The sequence below is a fragment of the Mus caroli genome, unplaced genomic scaffold, assembly GCF_978045245.1.
Source record: "Mus caroli unplaced genomic scaffold, Mus_caroli_1 scaffold_3, whole genome shotgun sequence".
Taxonomy (NCBI): domain Eukaryota; kingdom Metazoa; phylum Chordata; class Mammalia; order Rodentia; family Muridae; genus Mus; species Mus caroli.
In genome coordinates this window covers 98170952-98196116 of record NW_028227258.1, presented here as the reverse complement: position 1 = coordinate 98196116, position 25165 = coordinate 98170952, and the positions used below count along the sequence as shown (strand labels likewise).

At 38.3% G+C, this 25165-nt stretch overlaps 1 protein-coding gene and 1 pseudogene across 1 annotated transcript; both read left to right on the top strand.

Annotated features, from left to right (window-relative positions):
- The first annotated feature begins 868 nt into the window (after positions 1-868).
- On the top strand, positions 869-21155 carry LOC110291550 (vomeronasal type-2 receptor 1). The gene is made up of 6 exons (XM_021158760.2): positions 869-1179; positions 5710-6001; positions 8182-9054; positions 16728-16958; positions 18395-18518; positions 19903-21155. The coding sequence occupies exons 1-6, from the start codon at positions 944-946 to the stop codon at positions 20883-20885; spliced, it is 2739 nt and encodes a 912-aa protein (XP_021014419.2). The 5' UTR covers positions 869-943; the 3' UTR covers positions 20886-21155.
- A 3057-nt stretch (positions 21156-24212) lies between these two features.
- Positions 24213-24313, top strand: LOC115030691 (U6 spliceosomal RNA; annotated as a pseudogene).
- Positions 24314-25165: the final 852 nt, after the last annotated feature.

Sequence of the window (25165 nt, the reverse complement as noted above, 5' to 3'; positions counted from 1 at the left end):
TGTTTGTCTCGGAGGTGAGTCTAGTAAGAATGGAAGCACATGGACTAGAAGTGTGTGGCTAGGCACTAGCATGGGGGTGTGGTGAGGTTAGAGATGAGAAGGGAGAGTGGACAAAGGGGAGGGGGAGGGGGAGGGAGAAGGGGAGAGGGAGAGGGAGAGGGAGAGGGAGAGGGAGAGGGAGAGGGAGAGGGAGAGGGAGAGGGAGAGGGAGAGGGAGAGGGAGAGGGAGAGAGAGAGAGAGAGAGAGAGAGAGAGAGAGAGAGAGAGAGAGAGAGAGAGGATGGAGGAGGGAAGGAAGAGAGTGGAGAGATTGGAGGGAAGGAGGAAGGAAGAAAGGAAGTGAGGAAGAATTTTTTAGAAGAGACTAGAGATATAAGCCTGAAATTATAGAGTGTATTCTGAGAGTAGTAGTTGTTCTGTTATTAAAGTATAACAAAAATGGTATGTGTGAAAAAGTTCATTAAATATATATGGGCCTTACAGTATTTTTCTACGGTATTTTGTTAGTATCCTACTCATCAATGAGGTAATGAGACAGCTGTCACCTCTTTTGATACTTTATGATGAAGCAGGATACTGTTCCTTACCTTTGTAGTAGAGAAGACCATGGATTTACATGTAGTGAGACTCAATTCTAAACAAGAAGGATGGTTTCTACAAATTAAAATGAGTTTTAAACTTAGAATCCACATTTTTATCATTTATTGTTTCAAAGCATGTGAGGATTTTTCTGAAGTTTGTTCTCAAAGGGTTACTCGGCTCCCAGTCCAGATCCACAAATTGCAAGTGATTTCAAGGCCCCTGATTGAGACATGAAAATTATGTAGCAAGTAGTGACAAGCCAAGTCCACTGGGACACACACATTTCCACTCAATCAAGGTGCTTCACTAAAACGTGTGTGATTTCCACACTAGTCAGTTTCTTAAAACTTGCTTTATTAAAATGGCCAGCAGACAGATATGCTTAGCTTTAGGATTTCTTGCATTTTTGTGGGCTGTATTGGGTGCTCAAAACAAAACAGAGGAAGTACAATGCAGATTGATGGCCAAGTTTAATTTGTCTGGATATGTAGATGCCAAAAATCATTCACTTGTTATTGCAGGACTGTTTCCTATCCACTCCAGAATCATCCCAGTAGATGAAGCTATTTTGGAGCCGGTATCACCCATGTGTGAAGGGTAAGCCATCTTCTTTCTTGTTAATTCAGGTGGTGGGAGAACTGGTGAGCAGGGGCTTGTGTCTCCAGCTGGAGTCTTGATGCTGTAGAGAGCATCTGCTCCTCATAGAGTGCTCTGTGGTGCAGCAGCAGCTAAGAGGTTTCTAGGCATGTACAGTCACGGGCTGCTACTCAGACTTGCAGAATCAGAATCTGTTTTTAGAAGACTCCTGTTGCTTCATGAATGTACTGAGGTTTCAGAAGCTGTTCTTCTGAAACCTGTTATGCAGAATAATGTAGCATTGAGCTTTACTGTTTAATAGCAGAGACTAAAACTCTTTATAAGAGAAGCACACTGCGGGGGAGTACTGATTTATCTGAGCAAGACCTACCCTGGCAGGTTGTTGCCCATAGTGTTGTGTCTCCACATTGCCACTTCAGAAAATAAGATCCATGCCTGATACTAGAATTTGCCAGTAATCTGTTGTGGGAAATGCAAAGCATGGATAGGATAACTATCTGTACACCACACACACACACACACACACACACACACACAAGAATGCCACAAATTAATGAAAGCAAAGCAAAGTATCAATAAGTTTGTTGTTATTGGAAAGCAATGTTTTTCTCTCTGTATTATCTCTTGTATTCATATATATGTATATATAGTCATATTCTTATATTCACACACACACACACACACACACACACACACACACACACACGCCTTTAAATAGTTGCAACTGTAACACAAACACGGTTTTAGCTGGAAATGTGACCTAACACAGCAGGCATATCCCTGAAGCTTCATGGCCATTACTGTTGTCAGTGCACACTGTATATTCAGCAGTTTCTGCTAGCTCACATTTCACCAATCACAACTTTCCTTTAATATGTTTCATGCTCCATATTTGAGATGTCCTTGTGTGAAGGGTGCTAATCATCTCTACATCTTCAGAAAATACAAAGTTTCATGAAGAATTCTGCCCTTAATTCTATGACTGTTTCTCACTCTTACAGTGAAGCAGAGGCAATGGAGGAGGAAGATATGGGGCTTTACTTACAACTAGATTACTGTAGAGCCAAGTGTTATTTACCACAGGAGTTTTTACCTCTTTAATTCCAAACAACTGGAAATGAGAACTTAGAGCACATTGAAATGTAACACACTGATAGTTTAGGAAAGGGATTACTTCATTTGTTCTACGCCCTGCATTGGAACTTCTGAAAATTTCTCTCCCAGCAATGTTATACTGTAAAGGCTAGTACATAGATTTCAAAATATCATTTTTCACTTCCTTAGAAATAATGTCTTATTACATTATAGTTGAAGAAGTGGAGAGAAGTAAATATGTCCTATTTAAAATAATTCCCTAGTTAGGGTTATTTTGGGATTTGTTTAATTATTGAAATTAGGATTTGAGTAGCTACATCTTGGTCTTATAATGTTAAAAAATACATTTCTTTAAAATTAGTTCTTTATGTGTATTTTCATCAATATTCATCAATATTTTCTTCTATCTATTCAACCCCAATAAGAGTCTTGCTTTCAAGACTCTTATTATTCTTCCATGTAATTCAACTTCTCCTTCTAAAGGTCTATGTAGTGTTCAGGATCCAAAGTCTAACTAAGCAATATTAATTTAATTTTTTAATCATAAACTTTAAATCACTGACTCAGAACCTCAACTGGGGGTTTGAATAAAGTTTGTTTTGAAACAAATAACTTTAATGCAATACTAATTTTAGCTGTCCACCTGTTAAAAGTACATGAAACAGGAAGACTTTATATTATTTTGAAAATATTTCTCAAATAGAGAAAAATAATGAAATGGAAAAAAGGAGTATTTTATGTGTTATTTGATAGTAATAAAAAGAGGTTTAGATATTATGAAATATCGTGAACCTCATAATAAAAATTAATCAATGAAGGAAAATTTATTCCAAATGCCATCTTTTTAGTAGTTATTTTGTGATGATTTAAAGTAACTTCCCCACTAACCCTTAAAATGCTTCATATGTAGCATTAATTATAGAGAGTCTTTTACTGCCCATTTAACTTACAATTGTTTTCTTACTGCTGGTATAATTCTGATAGGTCTTCCTTAATATGTCATTTGACCTTTTCCCCTTACTGCTTTTAATATTTTTTCTTTGCTTTAGTGCATTTGGTGTTTTGATTACTATATGACAAAAGGAATTTCTTTTCTGGTCCAGTCTATTTGGTGTTCTGTAGGCTTCTTGTATGTTATGGGCACCTCTTTCTTTAGGTTAGGGAAGTTTTCTTCCATAATTTTGTTGAAGATCTTTACTGGCCCTTTAAGTTGAAAATCTTGGCTCTCTTATATACCTATTATCCTTAGGTTTTGTCTTCTCATTGTGTCTTGGATTTTCTGGATGTTTTGGGTTAGGAGCTCTTTGCTTTTTGCTTTTTCTTTGACTGTTGTGTCAATGTTTTCTATGGCATCTTCTTCACTAATTCTGAGATTGTATTCTGTTGTGATGCTTGCCTCTATGACTCCTGATCTCTTTCATATATATATATATATATATATATATATATATATATATATATATCCAGGGTTATCTACCTTTGTGATTTCTTTATTGTTTCTATTTCTACTTTTAGATCTTGGATGGTTTTGTTCATTTCCTTTGCCTGTTTGATTGTGTTTTCCTGTAATTCTTTAAGGGATTTTTGTGTTTCCTCTTTAAGAGCTTCTAGTTGTTTATCTGTGTTCTCCTGTATTTATTTAAGGGAGTTATTTATGTCTTTAAAGTTCTCTATCGCCATCATGAGAACTGATTTTAGATCCAAATCTTGCTTTTCCGGTGTGATGGTTTATCCAGGACTTGCTATTGTGGAAAAATTGGGTTCTGATGATGCCAAGTAACCTTGGTTTCTGTTGATTATATTCTTATGCTTGCCTCCAGCCATCTGATTATCTCTAGTGCTACTTGGCCTCACTATATCTGACTGGAGCCTGTTGTTCCTGGGATCCTGGTTGTGTCAGAACTCCTCAGAGTTCAGCTATTTCTGTGAATCTGTGATTCTAGGATCCTGTGATGCTGTGATCCTGTGATCCTGTGATCCTGAGATCCTGGGTATGTCATTGCTCCTGGAAGTCAAGTTGCCTCCTGGACCCTGAGATCCTGGTGTGACCAATCTCTTAGGATCCTGTAGTTTTGGACGTGTTAGAGTGCCTGGGAGTGGAGCTTCTTCTGGGTGTTGTGGGACTGGCTGCAGAGTTTGCGCCCAAGGTCTGCTCAGGGCATTGGCCCAGACCAGAAGGAACTCGTGCCTCTGGTCGGGCGGAGTTCCTGGGTACCTGGGTCCCACGGGTCCCAGTTACTTCTAGTGTTCTAGTGTAGGCTCAGATGTTGTGTCCTCCTCACTTCTGGTCCTATGATCCTAGAAGTGTTAGAGTGCCTGGGATTGGATCTTACTCTGAGTGTTGTGCGTCTCGCTGAGGAGTTCGAGCCCAAGGGCTGCTCAGGGCACCGGCTCAGACAGGAAGGACTACACATAAATTTTTATTATTCTGCCTTCAGTTATCTATCTATGTGTACCGTGTACATGCTTGGAGTGTGTGGAGGCCAGAAGATGAGATCAGCTACTCTGAATCTGTAGTTAGGGATAATTGTGAACATCCATGTGGGATCTGGAAATTAAATCTGGATCCTCTGCAAAAGCAAATGTTGAGCCACCTCTCCAGTGTCTTGTTGTTGGATATTTAATAAAAAAATTACTGAACAGAAGACAAAGTTAAATATCTATAGAAGATTTTAAGGCATAAGGTCATTTTGGGGTACTTGTCTTAGTAAGTTAAAATGTGCTTTAACATTGAAGAGAGAAAGAAGACAATAGAATTAGTTGACAAATATAGGGGGAATTGAAAAAAATTGTGGTATTGAACTGCAATATTGATTTTAATGACATCATGTTTCTATTTGTATGTGAGAATCAATAAATACTTCTTAATATTGAAACTAAAATCTCAGATATGGTTATGCAATTACAGTTTTATTATACACAATTCTTGTAATGCTTTACTGTATTCCTGCTTTAAGTCCCTCAGTGTATTTTAGGATTTTTAAAATTACAATTAATATTCAGAAGAACATGGGTCAATGTAAGGAGAAGAATCATATGGCCCCAATGACTTCCAGTGAATGGGAAAAACATGTTCAAAGAGGCTGTTGTGTATCTGCTGGTGAAGAATATTCTGACTAGAAGAATGTTTTTGTAACAAAGAGATAATTGGCCACTTAAGAAAATCATAGCAAATTATATATCTATACCTATATCTATATGGTAAAAAAATCCAAAAGTTGCTTCCCAAGATTACTAATCAATAGTGAATATGATTCACTTGAATATGTTAAATTTGCATTGTTATTTGTGAAAAATTGATGTGTATAGACAACTAAGATACCTGCTTCTGCTTCTACAAAAAGCTGCAATCCCTCATTTAACTGAAACTCCTTTCCTGAAAAGCCCCACCCCAACTGCAATAGCCAGTGGCTCACAAAAGCTTTTCCTTTCCAGGTTTAATTTCCGGGGTTTCCGCTGGATGAAAACCATGATCCACACCATCAACGAGATTAATGAGAGGAAGGACATTTTGCCCAACCATACTCTGGGCTACCAGATCTTTGATTCCTGCTATACCATCTCCAAAGCAATGGAGTCATCTTTGGTGTTTCTTACGGGGCAGGAAGAATTCAAACCCAATTTTAGAAATAGCACTGGATCAACTCTGGCAGCACTGGTTGGATCAGGGGGATCATCTTTGTCAGTTGCTGCTTCACGAATTCTAGGGTTGTATTATATGCCTCAGGTATGTCAGAATATTGTGCTGAGTACTTATTTGTAAAGAAATAGAAATATGACCAGGAGAGATGACTAAGAGGTTAAGAGTACTTGTTCTTGTAGAGTATTTAGTTTCAATCCCCAGAACTGATCGGGTAGTTCACAACCATCTGAAACTCCAGGTATGGGGATCTGAAAGCCCCCTCCCCCCATTTTTGGCTCTTATAGGCTTCCTTATTCATGCAGTGCCATAAACTTATGCAAGCACACACACATAAAAATGGTGGCACACACATTTTATCCCACCACTCAGGAAGCAGAGGCACACAGATCTGAGTTAGAGGCTAGTCTGCTCTACCGAGCTAGTTCTCAGACAACTAGGCTTATACAAAGAAACCCTGCCTCAAAGAACTAAACAAAAATATGTAAAGAAATACAGTGTTTAGAAGTTGTTGAAAATAAGAAAGGCAGAAGAAGTTGATATAAACTATAAGCAAGCCTAGTATGGGTGGAGTGGTGTTCTTAGTGACACTGTATAAGTAAGCCTAGGATGCCTGGGATGGTGTTCTTTGTGACACTGTCTACCTAAGATCCAGCCATGAGATCTGGGGCTTACTTAGAAGTGACTTCAGATTACTTGATTCAGAACATCCTTCTTGCACTGAGTTGTGATGCAGTAATTATATACATCTCACTAGTCCCCATGCTCCACAGTACTGGATTAACTCTTGGTGGTTGATCAATAGCTGAAACAAGGCATATATTGTGTTTTTTTTCTCTGTTGATGCTTATTAATCATGGCCTAAGTCATCATACTCACAATCTAAAATGGGTCTGGGAGTTTCACACAATGATATCATTTGGGATACTATCAAAAGTTGAAACAAGTTTACAGGTTATTTTACATGTGCAACCATAGACATACATGTCTGCCATGGCATAAATATGGAGGTTAGAGGACAATTTTACAGTAAATTTTTTGCCTTCCACTTAGTTAAGGCAGGATTTTTCTTGTTACTGCTGCTGTATACTCCAGTCTAAGTGTCCTGTGAGCTTCTGGCCAATTCCCCTGTCTCTGCCTCCTATCTTGCTACTGAAGTACTGAGACACATGCCACTGCATTTTTTTTTTTTTTTTTGCTTAGATTTTGGGGATTAAACTTAGGTTATCAGGTTTGTGTAGCAAGCACTTTACCCATAGATCCATTACCTTAGCCCTGTCTTTTTTTTTTTTTTTTTAAGTTCTTTCCTGTAGTTAGCTTTTATGCTGTTGCTGGTTGTATGATTCTAAAGAAGAGTATAGATATTAGACAAAGGATTAAGAATCAAACAAAAGACTAAGAAAGAGAACATGGGAGTAAATTGACTTCACAGCTCTGGAGCTGTGGAATTGTAATAGAGAAGACCTTGCTGATGCATTAGTAATAGCAAAGTGAATGAGTGATGTGGAGACTTAAGATACAGAAATGCATAAAAATGGTCACCCATATAGGGTGGGTGACCTAAGTTCTATTATCAAGTCTCTAAACATGAGAAATGCATGTGGGGATTAATGAGAAAATTACCAAAAGACTTGCTCTTGTGCATACTTTTGGGCCTATATGATGAGAGTGTTGAGGAATCTTGGTGTAGAAAATTGCTTAAACCTGAGGTTTGAAGTACCTTTGTTAATCTAAAGTTTAGCGTCTACTCATGCAGAAGTCCTGCCAGAAGGAAATAATGAAAGAAAAAAATTTTTAAAAAAGGAAAGAAAAGAACCAAACTAATTGAGATGGGAAAGGAGTGAGATAGTTTAAGAAAGAGAAACTAATGCTATTAAATGGATGGGGAGTGGACTCATTTCATCGTTGTGCATGAGAGACTGAAGGGTGAAGGAGAGTCTGAATGTTGTGACTCAGGGGAGTCACCATATTTCCAGGAAGGATAAAGGGAAGAGCAAATGACCTCTCTGTCAGTATCATCCATGAAAAATAGTCCATGGAATTTCATCAATTGTTGGCTGCCCTAACCCTCTTGGGGTTGACAGCACAGACCAAAGAACTTCCATCAGCAGTTCCCACTCACTGAGTAAGAGTAGAAAGTTATTTTTCAGGGAAAAATGTGTGGAAACTGAGAACTATTTGGCTCCATCCATCTCAAAATATTTAGAAAGCTTTTATATAAGATTTGACTCTAGCTTTCTAATAGCTAAAAACATTTTTAATTTTAGGTGGGCTACACTTCTTCCTGCTCAATTCTTAGTGACAAATTCCAGTTTCCATCTTATCTTCGTGTCCTACCCAGTGATAACCTCCAGTCTGAGGCCATAGTGAATCTCATCAAACACTTTGGTTGGGTCTGGGTAGGTGCTATTGCAGCTGATGATGATTATGGGAAATATGGAGTAAAAACTTTTAAGGAAAAAATGGAGAGTGCCAACCTCTGTGTTGCTTTCTCTGAAACCATTCCAAAAGTCTACTCCAATGAGAAAATGCAGAAGGCTGTTAAGGCAGTAAAGACTTCCACTGCCAAAGTCATTGTGCTTTATACTTCTGACATTGACCTCAGCCTGTTTGTGCTGGAAATGATTCATCATAACATAACTGACAGGACATGGATAGCCACCGAAGCCTGGATTACCTCAGCTCTCATTGCAAAGCCTGAGTATTTCCCCTATTTTGGTGGATCTATTGGATTTGCAACACCAAGAAGTGTTATACCAGGATTAAAAGAATTTCTTTATGATGTACACCCTAGCAAGGATCCAAATGATGTCTTGACCATTGAATTCTGGCAAACTGCTTTTAACTGTACCTGGCCCAACAGCAGTGTGCCTTACAATGTGGACCACAGAGTGAATATGACTGGTAAAGAAGATAGATTGTATGACATGTCTGATCAGCTCTGCACTGGAGAGGAGAAGCTAGAAGATCTGAAAAATACCTATCTGGATACATCACAGTTAAGAATTACAAACAATGTCAAACAAGCTGTGTATGCTATAGCTCATGGCCTGGATCATCTCAGCAGATGTCAGGAAGGGCAGGGACCATTTGGTTCAAATCATGAATGTGCATATATACCTACCTTTGATTTCTGGCAGGTAAGTTGTTTTACTTCATGATATAGCATGCCATTTATACATATTCATACAAATAGCCATCACAGCTATTTAAGTATTTGATAGCCACTACTTTCTTACATGACCATTTAAAAGAAATTGTTTGCCTGTTTGGCCTGAATGTGTGTTTTAAGTCCTAATTTATTAACAGAATTTTTAGTTTTGTTGTAAATAGAATCTATATCCCTCAGAAAAATAATTCCTCTACTAGATAAGCTGATTTTTAAAAACATAAATAAAAGCTAAATACAAACATTCTAGAACTAAATAATTGGCAGAGTGTCTCCAATTTCTCCTAGTTTGCCTGTTCTTATCCACACAATGGGACTTCACTTTGTAGTCTTTCATGATTACTTGGGTTCAAAATTCAATGCTCATATTTTAAATAGCAAGAAGGAAAAGGGCATGAAGACCATTTCTGGAAATCATATACAATTCTTGCATTCACATAGCCACATTTTAGTCATGTGGTCTTATCTAGTTTGAAGGGGACTAGAAGACGGAATCTTTATGCAGTGTGAGAATGGTAGAATGGTGCATCTTCCAGGGGTGAAGATTCTGTGACAGTCCTTGGGAGACTTACTTCTGTGCCTCCTGTTCTTGGTCTCATGTTAAGCAATTCATGTTGGCTTAGAGTAGGCTGGGTGGTTAATCCAACAGAAGCCACAGTGACTGGGACCTCTGAATTTCCTTTTGATTTTGACTTTCAATTGATTACTTCCTGCTTTAAATCTCACTATTCAGTACTCTGTGGTATTTTTCCCTTCCTCTTTTTTTTTTTTTTTTTCTTGAACTTGATAGTTTTGATCAGGATTGGTCAGCTATTTTTATACTGTTTTCTATTTGGCTTTACCTACTTTTTATGATTTGGTCGAGTTGGTGCATTTTTGGCACAAATAACAGAAACGTAATACTTAACAGAGCAAAACAAACTAATAAAAAATACTCCCATGTCCATCATCAGCTACTTTAATTCAAGCCCTTTCTATGAGGTTGTACAGCCTTACTGATCCCTTGTGAGTTAGTGACTGCACTAGGAACATTGGTTGGAACATTCAAGAATGGTATGTGGTGCTGAGGAAGATCAATGATATACCCTGGTGTAATGGGTCACCTTTCTACTAAAGAAAGCATGATGCTGCCTTGCTAAATTTGGTCAGGTGCAGCAAGTGTTATCTCCTTGGAGAATTCTTGTTACTATCCATTGGTTATCCTGTAAGTGTGTCATCAGTCTTGTGGACTGTGATGCCTTGGACCCTGGTTCTCCTGTACACCCTTTCCCCTGAAACAGTATGGAACTTAAGGATACAGAGACTCAGTATATTTTGTCAGCATTTGTTAGTCAGATTCCTACTAATTTTTTTTTAGGGGGAGGGGTTTGTGACAGGGTTTCTGTGTGTAGCCCTGACCGCCCTGGAAATCACTCTACAGATCAGGCTGGCCTTGAGCTCAGGATCTGCCTGCTTCTGCCTCTGCCCCTTGAGTGCTGGGATTAACAGCATGTGCCACCTCCACAGGGCTCCTACTAACAGTTTAAAAGCCCAGCACAGGTGGCCACTTTTTGGGAAATCTAGAATTTTCAGTTTCCTATGTCAGTTAGTCATTGTTTCACTTGTGTCCTTTCTCTTTTTAATTTCAGTTTTAAAAATTTTACTAAAGTAGAATTACATAATTTTATTCCTTCCCTTTCCCTCCTCTAGCCCCTCACAGATACCCTCCCTGTCCCCCAACTCACAAATCGATAGTTTCTTTATAAATCATTTATACACACTTATATGTGTATGAATAAATATCCAGCAGCATCCAAGCAGGTACGGTACAGGAGGAGCTGAGAGTTCCACATCTTCATCTGAAGGTTGATAGCAGAATACTGACTTCTGGGCCACTAGGGTGAGGGTCTTAAGATAACACCCACAGTGAGACACCTACCCCAACAAGGCCACACCTCCTACCAACACCCACAGTGAGACACCTACCCCACCAAGGCCACACCTCCTACCAGTGCCAATCCCTGGGTCAAGAATATACAATGGAATATAATATATATATATATATATATATATATATATATATATATATATATATATATATGTGTGTGTGTGTGTGTGTGTGTGTGTGTGTGTGTGTATGTATGTATATATATATATAATGGTAAGGCCATTTGTGTGTGTGTGTGTGTGTGTGGTTTCAGGACTGACCAATCTGTACTGGACAACTAATATGGGTGCTCATCCCTGGGAAAGGCTAGTTCTACCATCAGTTGTTAATTGCCTATAGTCTTTGTCTAGGGATGGAACACAGTGAAATTTTCCCTACTTCCAAATTAGCATGTCTATTGTTATTTCCATTTTGTATACTCCCTTGTGTCTTTTCAACTGTTTTTCACAGTACTAACATAGACAATATTTAGTTTGAGTGATAGTAGCTGTTTGTCTACCACTCCATTAGATTGAGTTTTGAAAAGGAAATAGGTTTTTTTAATCTTTGTATCCCTAAAACCTTGTATGCAGGGAAAGGTGAGATATATATGTATGTGGGAATATTGATGAGTTGTACCAGTACTTATATTAAGTGGAACAAATGGGGCACCACAATGCTTTAATATATACCAGATTTATTTCAACAAAACTATTTAATTTGAATATATTATAAACAAAATAAAAAATTTCTGAGTCATCCTACTTAAAAAATTAAACTAAAATTTATTCATTTATTTAACTTAGTATATCAAAATACCATTTAATATGTCACAATAACTATAATGTAAGATACATTGTGAAAATGCTAATACATTCATTTACAGTATTTTTTGTTTGTTTGTTTGTTCTTTAGTTTGTCCTGGAACTTGCTCTGTAGACTAGGCTGCCCTGCTACTCAAAGACTCACCTGCCTTTGTCTCATAGGTGCTGGGATTAAAGGTGTGAGCCATCACCACCCAGTGATAGTTTACACTCTTAACTAAGCATTTTAATTTTGATAACTTATCATCTAGTCTATGCATGGTGGTACATGCCTTTAATCCCAGCACTTCAGAGGCAGAAGCAGGTGGATCTCAACCAGTTCAAGGCCAGTCTGGTCTACAAAGGGAGATCCAGGACAGCCAGAGCTATATAATAGAGAGAACCTTCAGAATTCCACAGCCTTCTGAGTTAACATACATACTATGCTAGTTAGCATACAGGCTAATGGGCAACAGGATGGCATTTCATTTCTATGGATTATACTTTATTCATCCCTCGACTCTCCATCTTTGTGTTCTCTACTCTACTATTCCTTTCTTCCCCATTTGATGTTTCTGATTTTGTATCAGAAATTCCGTTATCATTTCCCCTTTCCCTTAGTGTTACCTGCTATACTCTCATATTCCTCGAGATTCATCTGTCTGTCTGACTGTCTGTCTGTTTGTCTGTCAGTGATACACACAAATCTAGCTGTCACATATGATAGAAAATGTATTTTTTTTTTACTTTGGCTTATTTCACTTAATTTCTAAGCCTTTTTTTTTCTTTTACAAAAAAGTCTTGATTTCAGTGTTCCTTATAGCTGCATAACACTACTTTCAAAAGATTTATTTTAATTTCTATGTGTGTGTGTGTTTGTGTGAATATGTGTATATGTATATGTGGATGTCTGAGTCTCTGCTGAAATTAGAGTTACAGGTGATTGTAAACCACCTAATGTGGGTGCTGTGATTCAAATTCCAACCCCCTAGGAGAGCTAGCCTCTGAGACAGAGTGACAGAGTGGGCTTCCACTCTACCACTGACCTGTTTGCTAGAGGAATGAGCTTTTTTACTTTGCCCACAATTTTTAAAATTGATTCTTTACGAATTTTACATCTTGTTCTCCAGTGGTGTTGTTAGAAACCAAAGGGCTTGCACCAGACCAATGACTCACTGCAATGAACATTTCCAAGTATAGCTGTTTGGACCAAAGAGTATATGTACTGAGTGACACATTATAATACACCAGAGCTTCCTCCACGAGGAATGAGCTTTTAAAGGCTATAGCTTGGTTCTCAGGGTAGGGCTCCAGGCTTCTTTGCCCATCTCCCTTTAGAGGTGGCTTCTTCTCATGCAAGGTGACTTTGTAGTCAAAGCTGCATTTGATTTACTTTTTTTTTTTTTTGCTTATCTCTTTGGGAGGATTTTCCCTGTCCAATGTATTTAAATATTAGTGAGCAGGATGCCAGTGATTGGACAGGGAAATGGGAGGCAGTACAAAGAGTTGAGAGAGAAGCAGAGAGGACAGGAGAGAGGTAGAAGGCAAGATGGAGGTAGACAGACAGTAAAAGATCCTGATCCCTGTGGGTTTAAATAGCCACAGGTAGTTATGAATATCATATAGGGATAGAATAATTGGGATAACTTGTCTGACCTAGATGGGCAGCTTGTATCATTATCAATTGGCTCTGCAATTATTGTGTGGGTATCTTGTGAATTCAGAATTTATTGATATATAAATCTGACTTGTTAATTATAAGCTTCTAGAGTTTTGCTTCTAAAAGTTTCCTGAGTGTTGTGGTGGCTGGCCGCAGGGTGGAATGTCTTGTGTGGGGCCGGTGTGGCAGCAAAGGGAACTCAGGAGCTCCGGCCCTGCAGGCAGAGAGTAGCTTGATGGAGCGCGGGAACTTGTTGTTTAGTTTTTTAATATTTCCTGCAACAGATCTCTTTTCTTTACACCTTCTACTTATGGTTTCCTTTTCTCTCTGGATTTCTGAGCTCTTTCTTTCCTTTTGTTTTTGGTCTGAAGTCTACTTTTTCCCTGTAGCATGCAATTTCTACTACCCTGCCTTAAGCTCTGGGCAGACCCATGCTACCAGCCACCGCCCAGGGGGCGGGGATAAAACAGAGAGAGAGAGAGAGAGAGAGAGAGAGAGAGAGAGAGAGAGAGAGAGAGAGAGAGAGAGAGAGAGAGAGAGAGAGGAGAGACAGAGAGAGGAGAGAGAGAGAGGAGAGACACTCTTATTTTCAATACGCTTTTTAACTCAATGGCCAGGCACTTCTAAGCCTCCCACTGCTAACCTGCCCTTACCTTCATCCTCAGCTCAACACCTCTATCCCTCACCTTAGTTGCTCAGTTACCTTCAGTCCTAGCTCAGCATCTCTAAATCTGCCCTCAACTTATTTGCCCGGTGTCTTAGTCAGGGTTTCTATTCCTGCACAAACATCATGACCAAGAAGCAAGTTGGGGAGGAAAGGGTTTATTCGGCTTACACTTCCATGCTGCTGTTCATCACCAAAGGAAGTCAGGACTGGAACTCAAACAGGTCAGAAAGCAGGAGCTGATGCAGAAGTCATGGAGGGATGTTCTTTACTGGCTTACCTCCCCTGGCTTGCTCAGCCTACTCTCTTATAGAACCCAAGACTACCAGCCCAGGGAATGGTCCCACCCACAAGGGGCCTTTCCCCCTTGATCACTAATTGAGAAAATGCCTTACAGTTGGATCTCATGGAGGCATTTCCTCAACTGAAGCTCCTTTCTCTGTAATAACTCCAGCTGTGTCAAGTTGACACAAAAATAGCCAGTACAATTGACCCCTTGTCAACTTGACACACAAACACATCACTAGTAAGCCTCAACCCTTACATTCTTATTCATCCCCAAGATCTAAATAACTTTAAAAGTCCCACAGTCTTTACATATTCTTAAAATTTCAATCTCTTTAAAATATCCATCTCTTTTAAAATCCAAAGTCTCTTAACTGTGGGCTCCACTAAAACAGTTTCTTCCTTCGAGAGGGAAAATATCAGGGCACAGTCACAATCAAAGCAAAAATCAATCTCCAACCGTCCAACGTCTGGGATCCAACTCACGATCTTCTGGGCTCCTCCAAGGGCTTGGGTCACTTCTCCAGCCATGCCCTTTGTAGCACACACGTCGTCCTCTGGGCTCCAGATGCCTGTACTCCACTGCTGCTGCTGCTCTTGGTGGTCATCTCGTGGTACTGGCATCTCCAAAACACTGCATGACCCCTTCAGTCCTGGGCCTTCAATTGCAACTGAGGCTGCACCTTCACCAATGGCGTTCCATGGCCTCTCACAGTGCCGAGCCTCAGCTGCTCTGTGTGACCCCTTCATGCCTTCAAAACCAGTACCACCTGGGTGACCCTTACACATTACCAAGTCCCACTGCAGAAGGAGTACAACCTTGCCTATCTCTGGAACACAGCCTCTTTGTGCTTTCAGAAAACACTTCCCAGAAGAAGTCACCTCAACGATGCTGGTCTCTTCTTAATCACCGCTAATTTCTTAGCTCCAGCTAACCAGCATCAATAGTCCCAGTAATGCAAAGTTTTTGCTTTAGTAGTTCTGGTATCTTGTTAATCACAGCTGATTCTTCAGCCCCAGCTAACCAGAACTACAAAATCTTCACAATAAAAACAGCAATGGCCCTGAAGAGAGTCTTTAATTTTCCCCCTGAAATTTCACAAACCAGGCCTCCATCTTCTGCACTGTTCTCAGCATTATCTTCCAAGCTCCTACACAACATCTGACAGAGCTCTTAGCAACGAATGGATATTCAAGCCCAAAGTTCCAAAGTCCTTCCACAGTCCTCCCCCAAACATGGTCAGGTTGTCACAGGAATACCCCACTCTGCTGGTACCAATTTGTCTTAGTCAGGGTTTCTATTCCTGCACAAACATCATGACCAAGAAGCAAGTTGGGGAGGAAAGGGTTTATTCGGCTTACACTTCCATGCTGCTGTTCATCACCAAAGGAAGTCAGGACTGGAACTCAAACAGGTCAGAAAGCAGGAGCTGATGCAGAAGTCATGGAGGGATGTTCTTTACTGGCTTACCTCCCCTGGCTTGCTCAGCCTACTCTCTTATAGAACCCAAGACTACCAGCCCAGGGAATGGTCCCACCCACAAGGGGCCTTTCCCCCTTGATCACTAATTGAGAAAATGCCTTACAGTTGGATCTCATGGAGGCATTTCCTCAACTGAAGCTCCTTTCTCTGTGATAACTCCAGCTGTGTCAAGTTGACACAAAAATAGCCAGTACACCCGGTTTTTCTTTCTCTTTGCTCAGCACACTAAATTTGCCCTTAGCTCAGTTTTCTTTTTAATCTCCCGTGTGCTACCTCAGACCCAGTGGGGCAAAGCGGCCAAAGGTCACTCCACCAGAGATCTCACATGGCTGTTAGCTCTCTTTCTCTCCAAAGCATGGCAAATTTTTCTTTCCTTGCATCTCCTAGCCTGCCTGCCAGAACCTGGAAGTCCCACCTCTTCTGCCCAGCCATCGACAGCTAGAATTTTTATTGATTGATCTACCAAGAACCAATTGGGTTTCACATGCAAATTCCAGATCAAAGCATCAGCATTACATCCTACATTTCCCCTATTTTGACTTTGACTAGCCTACATGACAACAGCTTCTACAGCCTTGCAATAAACTTCTGAGTAAAATCTTTATAATGCATTTACATTTAAAGTGCATCACCATATTGCCAACCATGCTTGAAGTTTCATTTACACATGTGGATAGAAATTGTCATGGTACATAAAAAAAAATAGAGACTAAGAACAAGTCCTGTAATTTCATGAATTAAATATGTGTTTGAAATGCTTTTCTATATAAAATTATTTTTAAGACCATTGAATTTTTACAAAATGTTTTCTTCTATTGTTTTTTACTTTGTGTTGCTTTCTAGCTAATGTACTATATGAAAGAAATTAAATTTAAATCACATGAGGATAAATGGCTAATACTGGATGATAATGGAGATTTGAAAAATGGACACTATGATGTCCTAAACTGGCACTTAGATGATAAGGGAGAAATTTCCTTTGTGACAGTTGGGAGATTTAACTTTAGGTCTACAAACTTTGAGCTTGTTATTCCAACGAATTCTACAATATTTTGGAACACTGAGTCATCAAGGGTGAGTTGATCTGATACGTTATTTTCTTTATATTTATAGAAGTTTATATATTTTTAAAGATACCAATTAAATGTGAAATTCTGAGAAATTATTCTAATTGCAATTCAGTTTTCCTGTCTAAAACTTATTTAAAATTTAACATGATTCATATTTTTAACTTTTGGAATATTTTCTTGGATTTTGTTACTAACCATTACTTTCAGTATGTTACCTTCTCAAGTACTCTGACCACAGTCATTTTTGACCTCCTTTGTTTTATTTCATTTTTCTATTTATGTAGTGGTGAGGAGTGTGCATGGGGATGTATGATATGAGCTTCACCGATTCAACTCATGTGAGATCCCATCTTTGGGAGAGGGAAGTGGCTACCAGGTCCACCACTTATGAAAATACTATTTGCAATTGCTGGCAAAAAGATTTTCTTCAATTGAATATTACTGGACATATCAACCACATTTCAGGGAAACTCCCATGCCCAGAAATAGTTGACTAATATGAAATGAATTCCAGTGTGTGTGTGTGTGTGTGTGGGGGGGGGTTCAGGCAGTTATTTTGGTTTGGGATTTATTTTGTCTTATTACATTTTGTTTGCTTGTTTTACTTTTAGCATTTTTTATGTTTTGTTTTTTTCCTTTCTTATGAAAGGGAGAGAAGAAAGAAGATGAGGATACATGGGTAGCGAGAAGGGAAAGATTTAGGAAGAGATGAGAGAGGGAGAAAAAGACCATCGAAATATACTATATGAAACATCTAAATAAAAAGAAGTACTTTCTGATTTCTAGAATAGGATATAAATCAATTTGTGAATATTACCTTTATTCAGTATTTCAAAGTATACATCTTTGTATACATCTATATGCTATGAAAGGAGGGTTGTGTTTGACATGAAAATGTATAAATTGACTTAGCAAGAAAATATTTCTGGAATATTACTCTTGTGCAGTTCTGTTATTTTTTTTTAAATTTTCTCCCTAGAACTGACCTAATTATTTTTCTTTTTTTTAACCATTCATGAAACATCTTTACATTTCATATTATGTTGGGTTGATTAATGTGAGAGGAAATATATTTCAGGTTTTCAGGAAGATGTTTAGAGTGTTAAATTATTTTAAACAGGAACAGACTAAGCAAACTTTCCCATCTGCAATATCTCATATGGTATTAGTTTATTCTTGATCATCAAGATGACAAAGAACTGTCACTACACTTAGTTCAGCAATTCCAGAGTCAGTCAAAAGATTGTCCTTTAGCCAAAGTTCTTTCTAGGCTCTCCATATTGTCAAGCTTTGTTTGCTATCTTTGCTCAGACTCCTGGGCTGATATCTTTTATTAATAAAACATATGTCTGCTTGGAAATACAAACCAACACTTACAACATTTCACAAGTGGGAATGCTTTGAGGCTTTTAAAATATCTACTATCTTTATCTTTGCTAGCGTCCAGATTCATTCTGCACACAAGTGTGTCCTCCAGGGACCCGGAAGGGGATTCGTCAGGGGCAACCCATATGCTGCTTTGATTGCATCCCATGTGCTGATGGATATGTGTCAGAGAAACCAGGTAGAGATGGCCATTTTTGCATTGGTAGTAGTACAGTTCAATTAACCAAGGGATGTCAAGAGAAGTTCCTATAAATCTTTATAAGAAGAGTATATAATTCATGAAACACAAAATTTTCCTGTGTGCAGTATGACCAAAAAAATATGAATTTTCACTTCTGATATAAGACCAGACCTACCACCATGAAGTTCATAAAGAAACACCAAACAAAATAAACAAAATGTGAAATATAAATCAAGTCATAAAATCTTCAAATTACTTGCTTTTTAAGTTGATTCAGCACTAGTTGGGAAAAGATCATCCAATTGTCTTAAGGTTCTAAACACTGAAAGTACATGCATTGCACAGTTGCTGTGGAATGAACTGTTATGACAGCCTGTTCAGTTGCAAATCTCTGGAAGTGAGTTAGGCAGACTTGGTTTTGTGTAAAGTGTTGACCAGGTTTATTCATATTTCCACTTGGATTTTTGTTGAAGGACAGCAAATGTGCTTGTCCTTTTTCACATAGTCCCTCAGAGTAGTCAAGTAAAAATGATAAGATGGTCTGTGATAGTATAAGTAGCCCATAAACTACACAACTCCCTAGCAACAGTTCCCTGGGGTCCCACATAGAATTCTACTCAGAGATGTCCAGATCAGGAGTCAGAGTGGTTGAAAGTAAACACTACTCTTTACTTGATTTTTAAAATTAACACTGAATAGACCCATCCCATCACCTGCCATAACCTTGCCTCAACTAACTTTTCCTTATTCACCAATGCTGGCTTTTAGAGCCTTCCTCCAGTCCTAGCATCTTAGCCTCTGGGACCATGACTGGTGGTTTTGTTTTCCTTCCCATCATCATCCTAATCACTCATTGAAATGAGCATCTAGAGTTGGGGATATTTGAGTGGGCACTTGCATGATTCTCCTCCATGAAGAAATATTGAATGAAAGACTGAAAACACAGAGGGTCTGACAAGCTGTGTACCATTCATTTTCATTGTTTCATATCAGAAGCTGTGACTTCCTCATTCCTGGGTTGTTCTGGAATTGATTAAAGACCCAGATATTGTCCTTCAATAGACAGTTCTAGGAGAAAGAAAGGAGCTCTTCAGTAGAAACAACCAGTTCAAAAAAGTGTGGGTTGAGAGGAAATGCTCAAGTGCTGAGGGTGAAAACAACCCTCATCTATCACTGCATCTATAGACACTAAGAATAATTTCCCACTATTATATATAAGATATTATATCTATTTTATAACAGATTTCCAGTGAACGTTGTCCAGGTCTTTAACTTTCCTAGACTATTCACAGTTAAAGGTGACAACTGGGTTCCATTGAAGTCAATTCTATGTTTTTTTTTTTGTTTGTTTGTTTTGTTTTGTTTTTTTGTTTGTCAATAGGACAAAGGGAATGTGATCCATGCAGTGAAGATGACTGGTCCAATGCAGAGAAGAGCAAGTGTGTGCCAAAGCTTGTGGAATTCCTCGCTTATGAAGAGGCACTGGGGTTCACTCTTGTCATTCTGTCCATCTTTGGGGCACTTGTGGTCTTGGCAGTAACTGTTGTGTATGTAATCCACAGACACACTCCATTGGTGAAAGCCAATGACCGGGAGCTGAGCTTCCTCATTCAGATGTCTCTGGTCATCACTGTGCTGTCATCCTTGCTGTTCATAGGCAAGCCATGCAACTGGTCCTGCATGGCCCGCCAGATCACTCTGGCACTGGGCTTTTGCCTTTGTCTGTCTTCCATTCTTGGAAAGACTATTTCACTCTTTTTTGCCTATAGGATTTCCGTATCTAAAACCCGTCTTATATCTATGCACCCCATTTTTCGAAAATTAATTGTACTGATCTGCGTTGTAGGGGAGATTGGTATATGTGCAGCTTACTTGGTGTTGGAGCCTCCAAGGATGTTCAAGAACATTGAAATTCAAAATGTAAAGATCATCTTTGAATGCAATGAAGGTTCTATAGAGTTTCTGTGCTCCATATTTGGGTTTGATGTTCTTCTGGCTCTGCTGTGTTTTCTTACAACCTTTGTGGCTCGCCAGCTGCCAGATAACTATTATGAAGGGAAATGTATCACTTTTGGAATGCTGGTCTTTTTCATTGTCTGGATCTCTTTTGTCCCTGCTTACTTGAGCACCAAAGGCAAATTCAAAGTGGCTGTGGAAATATTTGCCATTTTGGCATCTAGCTATGGCCTGTTAGGCTGTCTATTTCTTCCCAAGTGCTTCATTATCTTGCTGAGGCCAAAGAGGAACACTGATGAAACTGTTGGTGGAAGAGTCCCGACTGTTGACAGGAGCATCCAGCTGACCTCAGCTTCTGTGAGCAGTGAGCTTAACAACACTACAGTGTCCACTGTTCTGGATGAGTAGAGCTATGAACTCCATGTGGCATGCAGGGATGTCACCTAGCATGACACCCTTGCTCAACCTGCATTTTTATGTTTCATCTGAAGCAGGTGCTGATGTTGTAGGGTTATATTTATTAGTTGTGGGTGTATTGATGTAAGGTTAACCTGGTAAATGGTATCTTGTTCTGTGACATGTCATTAAACATACATTAGAACGTCACTTAAGATTTAAATTGGAAAATATTTCATTAGGATTTAAAACAGAGGATATAAATAAACACGATTAATCAGATATTGTATTAAATTGGCTCATATGTGTTTTTTGAGTTTCTTTTTAATACGTTTACTTTAAATAGAATACAAGTTTCAGAGAGTCCTTTTCTCATTCTGTGGATACCTGTCTTAAATAGTTCTATATTTTAACATTATGGCTCTGAAGTCTGGGGAAATGGCTGAGTTGTTAAGAGCCCTGGCAGGTTTTACAGCAGACCCAGGTTAGTTTCTTCTGTCCGACATGCTGGCTCATAATTGTTTGCAACTCAGTTCCAGGGGCACCAATTCCCTCTTCTGGGTGCCAGGCCTCTACATGTTTCACAATAATGCATTACAGTCAGAACAGTAGTACATGTAAAATACAAGAAATGAAAAATTGTTATTCTGAAGCCTTCCCTGGGAGCAGAAGGTTTAAGAGTTCTTGGAACATAATCTGTGCTTTCAAAGACATGAGACTGAGGGGTTTGAAACACTTATAGAATCCAGTTTCCTCTTAAGGTATTAATGATGATAGATATGCATCTCTTTAACAAGGTATGATCCTGCTCCAGGCTTTTCTGGGAGAGAATATGTGCTAAAGTGTCTGAGTTTCAAATCATTCTTCTGAGAAATAAGTACAAAGGGAGTTGTTATGCCAGCCTAGTCTTAATTAGATTATATGGTAAAGATCTATGGCAAACATTTACCTAGACCAAGGCTTAGTATGCAAGATTATTTTTTCTTAAAGATTTATTTTATACATTTGAGTACACTGTCACTGTCTTCAGACACAACATAAGAGGGCATTGGATCTCATTACAGGTGGTCGTGAGCCCCCATGTGGTTGCTTAGGTTTGAACTCAGAATCCCTGGAAGAGCTGTCAGTGCTCTTAACTGCTGAGCCATCTTTCCAGCCCCAGTATGCAAGACTTCTTAAAATTATTTTTTAATGTCATACAATGATAGATAATTGCCCTCTGACTATATGGTTACTGTAATTTTACCTTCCACATGTAAATGTTATAGATATATTTTTGGTCTCCTTAACATGAAACATAAAAATGACCTATATATTTTTATAAGCACATGAGTTAAATATGTGGCAAACAGAACTTATAGAACTGTGGACAGCATAAATTACATGTGTTCATTTGACTACAGAAGTAAAGAAGACCAGAAAATGGTATGTTTACAAAAGAGCTTAATATTTGTGATTTTTAGTTCCTCAAACTTGGCAGAGATTTCTTCTGTAGGTGTGTCAGAGCAGAAAGTGATACCATGATGACTAGCTAGGCAGGGAAAGTCAGAAACTTATTTACTGATTTAACAAAAAAAATTATTCTGGACTAGATATAGGAATGACGTTCCCATAATTTGAATGAGAAGTTTATTTAAAGTATTGGTAAAATTCAAAGTTGTCACATTTGCTTGAGGGACACTGCATACCAGTGTTTTCTATATGAGCATCTACTCACCTATTTATTGCACAATATGTTCCCGCTGTTCTTCATCATACCCCTTATAATCATTAGATAAGTTTATATCACAACTATGAAGAGGAGGACACTTGCTTTCTTTGGACAGCATTGCTTTATTCTGTTTGTCTATTTACTTGGCTTGTCATTCATAGGGCTATACTCTGGAAAAGAGAAAATGATTTTCAAATTATAGAGCAATATAGAAAATAAAAATCCACAAATCAACTTCTTTTTCAATTGTTCACACAATTTGGAAGACCTTAACAATATCTTTCCATTTTCAAACAAAGCTAGATGACCATATATTTGAAATGATGTAGATTGCTTTTCTACTCAAATTTTTTAATCTCAATGTCCTCAATTCCTTTTCTGAGATGTTGCATATTGAATGTACTTTCCTAATAATCAGTAAGTTCAGTAAATCACAGATATAAAACAAAAAATATTGTTTTGACTTTCACACTTATTGACAATGTATATGTCTTTTTACAGTTTTTATGTGAAACAATTTTTAGTTATCGCATTGGTTTAGGCACAGAATATTGTTATAGTAATGGCTGATGGCAGTTAAAATAAAAATATTTAATCATCAAAAGATTTTAGTTTTATTTGTAGTGTTTTAATTTTGTAATTAATTACACATCAAACATTAAATTATTTTCTACAATATTAGAATATTTTTTAGATAAATATATCATTTAAAAATTATATCTAGCATTAAGACCCAGTCACTCTTCCAGCCTGTAGGGGAAAGAGGGTCACAGCCATGACTAGTGATAAGCAGGAGAGGCATGAAGATAGCACATCTGTTTGACCCAGTCTAGAAGAGATGAGTCAGATGCTTACTTTGTCATTGTGCTGTGTTTCACTTTGGGTTTCAGATTTATGTGTGTCACATTTGTGGGAGTCTTTTTACATTATGATTCATTCATGTCTTTTCCAAGAAAATTATTTCTGCTCTAAAAGAAGTAACCTTATCTGGTGCCACTCAGGAGTCTTACTTGTGAAAAGCACAAAAAGTTAAGTAGCCCCAGAGTTCTCTTGGCATACCTGCCCCTAAGCAAACTCAGAAACAATAGATTTGCCAACAGATCAGATCACAGGCTTCCTCCTTCATGTAGTTTATAGGACATTGTCCCATGAAAATAAAATTTTAGAAACAAAGTTAGTTTGCCTACAGTAACCTTTAATAATACATATAGGTGACCTGAAATTAATATAAAAGAACTATAAGAATTTTCCAATCACAAGCAGAGTGGCTCATATTAAATTACAGTGAAGTCTTTTAACTAAAAAACCAAGAAAAAGCAAATTAATAGAACTAGTTAGCCGGCAGTGTGGGGGACCTTTCAGACTTTTAAAATAGGTGACCTTACAAGCTATACTTCCAACACAATGTAGTATTCAAGCCTTGGGAACTTATCTAGACTGACTCAGAAATTTTTTTAAGTGTTTAATGTTTTACTTTCCTGAAGAATAGGATGTCATATGTCATAAATACTCACATAGTCTAAAATGATTTGAGAATCACAATACCTATTCTCTCTGTACTTCTAACACTTGTCCAGGAACAAAAATGCTATCTGTATTTCTTTTGAAATCATAAGTTTGCCTCTTCTGTGGAATCTGCATGCATAGAGAAACATCAGGATTACAGAGACGATTAGCATGGCTTCTGTGCAAGGATGACACACAAATTTGTGAAGAGTTCCATATGTACTTTTTTTTTTTTAAAGAAACATCATGATTGTTAGTCTGTATTATGAAATACTTTATGTGCCCGGCCCTTTTAATGGTCCTATGCTCTAAAGTGTCAGTTGGGTCTTGGACTTCTGGGAAGAGGAGGTCTAAAAAGTAATCAGAGACTGAGAGCTGGGAGGAAGTAGTGGTAGGACAGAGAATAGCAGATTATGGAGTAGGCAGATTTAGCATCCAGGAAACAGAAGATTAGGATCAGAGAAGACAGTTGATGCAAAAAGAGATTAGAGAAGAGGAGAGAAGAGAAAAGAGAGCAGAGGAGAGAAAAGAAGAAGAGAATGAGCAGAATGAAAATAAGAAACAGTTGAAATTGAAAAGACAGTTGGTTACAGTTGAGACAGGAGGAGCTGAACTGAGTCAGAGAAGATATTGTTAGTGACAGAAGAACCACCTGCAAAGAACCTACAAAGTAGTTAAAAAAGAAAAAAAAAAAAAGAAAGATATAAAACTATACTAGTTAGTCATTAAATATTATCATCAAAGATTGAAGAAATATCATCAATCATGGTGTTTTTATGTATGCAGATTCCACAGAAAACACAAACTTATGATTTCTTTTTAATTAAAGATTAAATATTAAAGGTCAGCTGTGGTCTCTGCTTCATTTACCCTTACCCACCTCTGTCCAATCACTATCTCCTCTGCTGGAAACTGCCTGACTTCTAGGGCTGGACCCTAGCAGATCACCATTCTCCATTCCTAGCTGAAGAGCTATGAACAGCTGATGGATTCTGGAAGAGGAAGAAAATTTCTTTAAGTGGGAAGACCCTAATAGGTTGGTTATACTCCAGAGGATGGTCCCACACCCATTAAT